This window comes from Perca flavescens, chromosome 20, assembly GCF_004354835.1.
Source record: "Perca flavescens isolate YP-PL-M2 chromosome 20, PFLA_1.0, whole genome shotgun sequence".
NCBI lineage: Eukaryota > Metazoa > Chordata > Actinopteri > Perciformes > Percidae > Perca > Perca flavescens.
Genome location: NC_041350.1, coordinates 14312431 through 14320535, shown reverse-complemented (window position 1 = coordinate 14320535; position 8105 = coordinate 14312431). Strand labels below are relative to the sequence as shown.

General features: G+C 40.8%; 1 protein-coding gene across 2 annotated transcripts in view; it reads left to right on the top strand.

Annotated features, from left to right (window-relative positions):
* Window positions 1–4903: 4903 nt before the first annotated feature.
* LOC114546651 (latent-transforming growth factor beta-binding protein 2) overlaps window positions 4904–8105 on the top strand; it is a 95836-nt gene continuing 92634 nt past the window's right edge. For both annotated transcript variants that reach the window (XM_028565599.1, XM_028565598.1), the window contains exon 1: window positions 4904–5854. In XM_028565599.1, coding sequence (XP_028421400.1) covers window positions 5385–5854 — 470 coding nt within the window. In that variant the 5' untranslated portion in view covers window positions 4904–5384. The remainder of the gene's footprint in view (window positions 5855–8105) is intronic.

The following is an 8105-nucleotide window of genomic DNA, read 5'->3' as shown; positions in this document are numbered from 1 at the left end:
CATTCAGTAAATCAACAAAACCCAAAATATAGGAAGATGAATTTAGTCTTTTTTGTTTCTCCAGGATAACCTCTGACATGAGGCTTGACTTCATGTGATGCAGTTGGCACCAAGTTGGTCATTCTACTGCTAGGAGTCCATCTATATCCCAGACTGTGTTAATAATATATTAATAATATAATATATAATGATTTCTGTACAAAAGCAAAAACTGCTTGTCCTCTGGTGAAGCTTTTTTTTTTTTTTGGGGCAAAAGGGCAATTTGTAAAATGGAAGTACTTAATCTAATCTTTGTTACAGTTTTCCTGCTGATTTCTGTTAGCGCTGACATCCCAGGCAGCTTAAAGCCTTTGTTAACTTAACAACTCACACCCATAAATGAAAGAGCCAATCATTCAGCCGTGAAGTAAAGCAGGGTGGATGTATTGCCAGTGCTATGACATGCATCAGAAACATAGCCAATGGTGCTAAAGTCTGTCTGACTTTAACATGTTTCTGGATCGCTTCACTATTTGAAAGCGTAGATGGAGTCAATATATTTTCCCTTTGTCTACTGTAATGTAAAACAATGCCGTGCAAGGCTTGCATGTACAGTGTAGGTTTGAAGTACACGTATACAGTTCTCAGTTTTTTTAAAGCCAGCCCTCGCAATACCCATATAAAAAAATAAGTATGAATATCATGAAAGGCAAAGTGGAAGTGCCTGACTGTCTTAAATAACACCCATGTGACCTGCTTCTTTTACCCAGCTGACAGCACCTCATTCATACATGCTGGGAAAGACCCTGTAGTCCTTGGACTAAGCACATTACATTTATCCTACTCTATCTTCAACTGTTTCCTCTTGTTGCTTGAAGGCCTGTTTAATGTACACTGCTCGATCTGCTACGATGGAGGTCTCCTGTAATATGTCTTCTAAGGAAAAGCTGTCATATTCAATGAAAAAAACAAAAATATTAATAAAGTACATAATTCCAGCTTTTATAAAGTGGTTCTCTGCCAAATGAACCTCCCTTTTCCACGTTTTCCCCCAGGTCCTCACTGCTGCCCAGTCTGAACAATGTCAGTATTATGTTAGCTGCTGGGCAAAGAGGAAGGAGAGCTGCGGGCTTTGGTACAAAATGGCAAAAGGTAACTAACAAAGAGATTGACGTTCATTGTTGGTTCTCTATTGAAAGTCATCACAGAGACTGATTCACATAGATCACTTAAAATTCTGGAGGCTAGGCTCAGAATACTCTGTTGATACTTTCATATAATGAGATCCCTACATTCTGGGTGTAATGATACTGTTTGGCTTTCTAATGGGTACACTTGAACTTTGACCCTTCACTCAATGGTGACAAGGCATTCACTTTCAAGGGAATTGATGCAAATGTGTCTCTCCTGGGATGTTCATGCTGACAGGTAAACGTGTCAAGTTTGTTCCCATTTATAGAATTCATTAGACGCCATCAAATGTGTGTTCAGTAGCTTCAAAAAATGTGCCTGCCAGTTATATACCGAAAACCATTGAGGAAATGGAGCAATTAAAAGCACTAAAAGAATCTGGAGACAAATCCACCTTGGGTTTTCTTCATCAAACATGCACATACATGCAAGTTGTTTGCACCAGTGTGATTACAAGACTTGGCTATTGTTATTGTTACTATGACTCTGTGCTTTGTATGAAACTGTGCAGAGTAATGCAGTTATATTTCTGCTCTGCATTTGAAAGATGATAGGAGTGGCTTGGTTGTAATGCCAGAGTTTTCAAAGAACTCTTTGTGTAGAAGCATCGGTCATAGCCAGAGACATCCTCTTGGTATTTATTCTAGAGTTCCTCCAGATGCTGCAAATTGTATCAAATTGGGCCACGTTAAGGCCCACTTTCATAAAACAAACTGCTCCACAGATCTTCAGTGATTCCCAACCAGGGGTACTGATGCCCCAGGGGGTACTTCTGCAGTCGCCAGGGGTACCAGTATAGAGGGGGTGCATGAATGTTGAGTAGCTCAACTAATTAAGAAAAATATAGATTACAATTTGAGTTAAAATTATATCTGCGTATTGAAATAAATTATTTCTATGTATCTGCTATTAAGTCAGCTGTAGTCTCCATTGCCAGACCTATCTCCGCGCTGGAGCATGGTCTGCCTTACTGCTTACTACAACTTTTATCTATTCGGATAGGGGAAAAAACGCTCTGGCTTGTTTGTATTTCTATAAAGCATTCACAAACGCCAAGACCCGCCCTACGAAAAAGCTCGATTGGTTGGGGTTAGGCATTTCACCTCGAGTGGTTAAGGTTAGGGTTAGGGGATTGGTCAGGGGATAGGACCTGTACATGTAAGCATGGACGCCTGGCCAATAGTAGTGTGTGAATGCTATTGAAGGGCGGGTCTTGGTTTAGCGGAAGGGAAGACACGCCGGATTCCCAGCATTCTATTTCCGGTGAGCCAGAAGAAGTCAAGAGTCGGTTCTCTTAATAAATCCATGGTTTGAGTCTGTGAAAACTAATTAGCAAGCGAGCAGAGAGGTCCAAACGGCTAGCTAGTAAACGTAATAAATAGTTTGCTAAAAGTATTAAACAGTACTACTTAACTTTAGCTAACAGTAATGGATAATTAAAATAGCTAAGCATAATTGGATAAATGGCTGAAATAGATAGCTAGGTTTGCTTGTAAAATACAGAGACATTTATGAAATATCTAGTAACTTTGCTAGAGGTAACGGTAGCTAGATAATTAGCTAATGCTAGCTAGCTAAAGGTAATAGATAATAAACACTTGAAATAAACAGCTAGCTAAAGGTAATGGATTGAAATAGCTAACGTTAACGTAACAGGTAACGATAATGAAGTAGTTAGCTATCTAAAAGTAATGGATGAATGGTCAAATATATATATATATATATATATATATATATATATATACAATGTGTATATATATATATATATATATATATATATATATATATATATATATATATATATATATATATATATATACACACACACACACACAACGTTATAGCTAACGTGGATTAGCTAACAGTTGAACAGTTGCAACGTTACCCAGTAAAATTAAAGGATAGTTGGTTGATAGATGGTTCAAATACCTAGCTAACTAAAACTACATTACAGAAGTCCTGCAATACATTCCACCTGAAGGTTATAACATTAATGTTCAGTTAAAGCTGTTTTAGAGATATGTTTATTCAACTGCATGATCATTTTGGAGGCTGCAGTTTGTGATGCTATTGAACTCTATTACATAGCTCGCTACGTTACACAGAGAGGCGTTCCCATTAACGTAGCTACCCTCATTGCTAGAAATGGGGTGGACAAAATAATAGAAACACCTGTCAGTGTTATGTATTATTTTTTGCCTGGTGCACCTAATTAACTTGCAACTTGGTGTAATGTTAGCTAGTTAAAGTAATAATAACTGAGATGTTCAGTTTCTGCCATTCCATATAATAGGAGCCAAATGCAAACTTGACTAAATTGACAACATTGTGTGAAACTATTATTGCCAGTGTTAAATAACATCCAGTTAAAAAAAATGAACACATTTGGACCATGACAGGTGGTGTCGATGAAGGGGTAGGCCTACTCCAGTTGTATGTGCAGGTACATATCTGCCAAAAAAGGTTGAAAGCTACTGCTCTACACACTTTCAACACTTACAATATGATACAGAAACAGATTAAGACACTAATTGAGGCTATAGTACAGCAACAGCTGCAGCCAGCTGCTCACTGACACAGGCTGATAGAAGCACATGGATTTTTCTGTACTTGCTCTGGTCACCTTCTAGGATGTTGGGGTCAACTGCCCATGATCTTTTCAGTGGGGCCATCGACACCAGCAAGGCAACATGCCTGGGGTATGGAGTGAGACTGTTGGACAGTCATAAGACAAATGCAGCCTCCTCCTCTAATTAGATTTCTCATGGGTTGCAAGATGAGCTGTAATCAGCTCTGGCGCTCAGCCCAAGTCTTCACACAGTCATGATGTTTCCTTGGAGATCTGACAGAAAACGATGAAACCTCTGTTCTAAGTGTTCATTCAGTAACCTTTTTTTTTTAAGTTTCAGTGTTAGAAAAAAAGTCTTTTCTGAGAGGTTTGTATAGCTCAGCTGTTGTGGAAAGGAGAATGAATGGGCAGACTACTAGTCTTCCTCTCTGCTGCTGTGTGTTTTGGATGGCAGTCCTGTGAGTGGTAATGGTGCTCGGGGACCACTCATGAGAGAGACAGACATGTATCTTGGTGGGTTGAATGAGAGGAGGGAGCCAACTCTCTTTTGGTTGTTTAAGATCTTTTGGGAGAAGAGAAATGTGTTGTTTCCAGACCGTCAGAAAGAAAGTGATGATGCAGCATGGATGAGAGGGGGAGATGAATGGGATCTGTTACATAACCTGTTTTTCCAAGATTTTAGATTGAGTTTGAACTGTGAGCCTCCTATACCTTTTACTGCTGGATCAAAAACATGGCTGTAAACCTGCAAATTGCCACGATGCACTTCACATGCTGTACCATTACTTGCAGCATTGTGCATTTAACTCAAAGTGCTTCACACTCTGTTGTGGCACTGTAAGAAGATAAACTAATTAGTCTACACTTATTGAATTCAAATCATAAAAAAGACTGCATTAACTCAAATAATCCGGCAATCAGTGCTGTACATTCTTAAAGAAAAAACATCTGGTTTCCGAAGTTTTATAGTATAGTAGCCTGCCAATTCAAATTTAAATGGAAGGTAACGAATAACGCAGCTGCATTCATGATAATTCCAATAGTCGTGTTCAAAGGAATCCCAGAAAAAGACACACAGTAACATGATGTAACTTGGCAGAGAAAGTGCGCGTGGGCATATGGACCGAGCGGTGCCGTGAGTGAAGCAACAATACAGCCGACAAAGGGGAGTTTCTTACAAAGCGCATGCAATCCCCACAAAAATTCCCGGTGACTTCAGATCCAAGGAGGTGGTGATATTCATGGGAGCACGATTCAAACTCTCACTTGGAGTAGGAGTACAGCTTCAGCAGCCCTGGAGCCAATGCGCTGCTCTCTTTGCGCCTATTTTTGTTGTTTAACTTAAACTAAAACAGATGGAATAATGTTTGCTTAAAACAACAGTTTTTCAGAGCTGGAAGGTGAAAGGCTCAGAGTTTCTAACTTTGGACTGTAGTTAGGTGCTGATTTGACAACCTGTATAGACATTCTGCGCAAAGTCTTACCTGGGCATTATGAAGAGGTATCCAGGCTTTTTGCATTCTTGGGAGAGGATGCCGTCTTGCTGAACTCGTGTAGCTTAATCGAATATTTGATTCTATTTTAGTCACTCTCCATAATACTGTAACGCGATCTGCCCTTTTACGCGGTACTTTCGAAACTTTACATGATCAAAATGGACCGTGCGGGATTTGCTGTTTTGATGGTTTTGACTGTTGCACTGGGTCGAATTGGTGACTGTCACAAGGACACAACAGGTGGGAGGAAAGAAGGTGCAGGGGCAGGCCGGACGGTCTGGAACCAGCAGCAGTCCCGGGTGAGGAGTCAGGGCCACTCGCCAAGGGGTCCAGAGGACGCTGCTTCCTCCAAACCATCCGATGAAACTTCTCCCGGGACCAGCCAATCTAGGACTCTGGTCCGCCTGGCCAGGGGCACACCATCCCAAGGGGATGACAGGCACATATCCAAAACAGAACCACATCATGCTGCAGGCGCCTCCCGGGAAGACCTCGTCTCTGCGCCGCTGGATGGTGCGCTGCGCACCGCAAGACACCCGGGCAGCCAGCAGCACAGAATCAGAGTGAACCGCAGGCAGAGCAGCAAGCCCAGCTCTGCCAGCACAAGGAGATTTGTTGGGTAAGACTGACAGCCAAGTGCACTACAGTCTACTATAAAAAATGTTTTAATTTGCTTTATCAAGCTGTTTTCAAGCCATTCAGTTAAATGTACTGTATGATCAGTAGCCTACTTTCCAAGGAATTTGTGTGACCTATTCCAGTCCATGTGGTTTACTGTAAAGTGGTGCTGGCCCACTTAAGCAAAATCTCCCTTCCTGTAAGGCAAACCAAGTAATTATGTAATATAAATACCAGCAGAAAATGGCTACAAAGTGTTGCTCAATATCAATACAAAGCTGTGTGGATATAGTGCATTAAAATCATTCAGTAGGTGAAAGAGCTGTATATATTATATGTATTTTGTCATCAGGGTCAGGGCAGGACATGACATGATAGCTGAGGTTAAACACTGTACTGATTACTGGGCTGATAGTGGAGGTATACTGTATAATGAACAGCAAATGTATATGAATGGGTGAACTGTCTTTGAACAGTTTTGAGACTAATGCAACACTGCATTATCACCATTTCCTCCCATTACTACACATTACAGTATATTTAAATCCTAGTAGGAGAGTGGCTGCAGACGACTTAAATGTGTGCGCCCCAGTTTTCATGCTCTTGCCTGTGGCCATGTATTTTAGTGGTTTAACCGGTGCCTTGGCTGGTGAACATTTGCAAATTTGCTTAGTGATCAGAAACACCTGTTTCTCTGATGGCCCTCTCTCAATGCTGCAAATCCCTATTTTTTTGTCTCTGTTAAACTCCAAACAGGACGATGGGTTGTTTCCATATTAAAGCCCTTTTCTTTTTGTTAAATGAACCCTCTTGCATCCAGTTCTGTTTGTTCCATAGGGACAAAGCATGATACACACTGGAGGCTGGAGGGGAGAGTGTTTACATAATAATCAGAGGGGGATTTGAATGGCTCACCTTGGGTCGCAGACACTAAAATATAAATTAAACGTCTTTTTTGTCTGTCATAAAAAAGGGCTCTTGACTTTTGGAAATGGATTATTTATGTATTGTCAATTTATGGGAAACCCTTTACAAGCAATAGGAGGATTCAGCCAACTGGTTCGCCATCTGTAGGCATACATATAGTGTGCACCCACTGGCCTTAAGCCTAAACCATGATAACACCCAAGAGAAACAATGGACATGGATGTTGTCCAGTACTTGTATCTGCATTTTACTGCCTGCAGAATAAATGTGTTATATTGTGCACCATCAATATGCCCTGATCCATCACACCTTGAAAACAACATTTGTCATCGTATCCGTCAGACAGACAGTTGCACTCATGCATGGTTGAATTGAGGTGCTGTCTATTTAAAGCAGTGCATAAAGAAAATAGCTGCCCGTAGTATTAGATCCAACATGCTTTATAGCCTTGCTTGACATTGCCAAAAAAACATAGTCCAGTGTTAGTCCCAATGAATGAGGTCCTTTGAGTTTTAAAGAAGCATAAAGGTGGCGTTACATAACTCTGCGGGAACATTACCTTATAGTAGTCTGCACAGCAATTTTAACACTCTGATTCATTAGCTTCAGACGAATCATCCGCCGCTTGTCAGAGAAAGTGTTTTCATGACACATTTCCTCTTAGAATTCCCACTCAGCTTGCTCATGTAGTGTACCCAGAGGCCCTAGCAGCGTTGGGTTCACTTAACTCTCCTTTACATTCATGTTGACTCAGTATGACTCCCCTTCTGTTTTCAGTGCACCTGTCAGACGTTTGAATGATAAAGATAGCTCAGTGGTGAAATTATACTCCACCACCTCATGTTCGTGTTTTAAATAAAAATATAACTAGGTGTGAACATTGTGTTATCTATATTTTAACCTGGGGCATGATCCCAATTATGTTGTATAACGTTCTCCATTACATACATATATCCCTTGATGGAATTTGAATGTGATGACTGATGTCTTTGGCACGGGCCTGGACTGATGTGTTTGATTCATGACAAAGCTAAGCCTGCCAGAGGGCCCAAACAATTGCATGTTATCCCTGTGACGCCTCAGTAAGACTCGCAGTATCTAATGAGTGCAATCCAACTGAGGTCAATGAGTCAATTCCTGTTATCTTCTCAAATCACCATGAGTCAGACATCCACTTACTTTAATATCTTGTGATAAAATGATAGGGGACAGATCCATGCCAAAGCATTGACTGCTGCCTTGAAGTTGCTCTTGCAGTCTGGTGCCTTTTCATCTATCTCACTGCAAAAAAATTGGCCTGCACTGCAAGTGCGGATAAAGAGTGC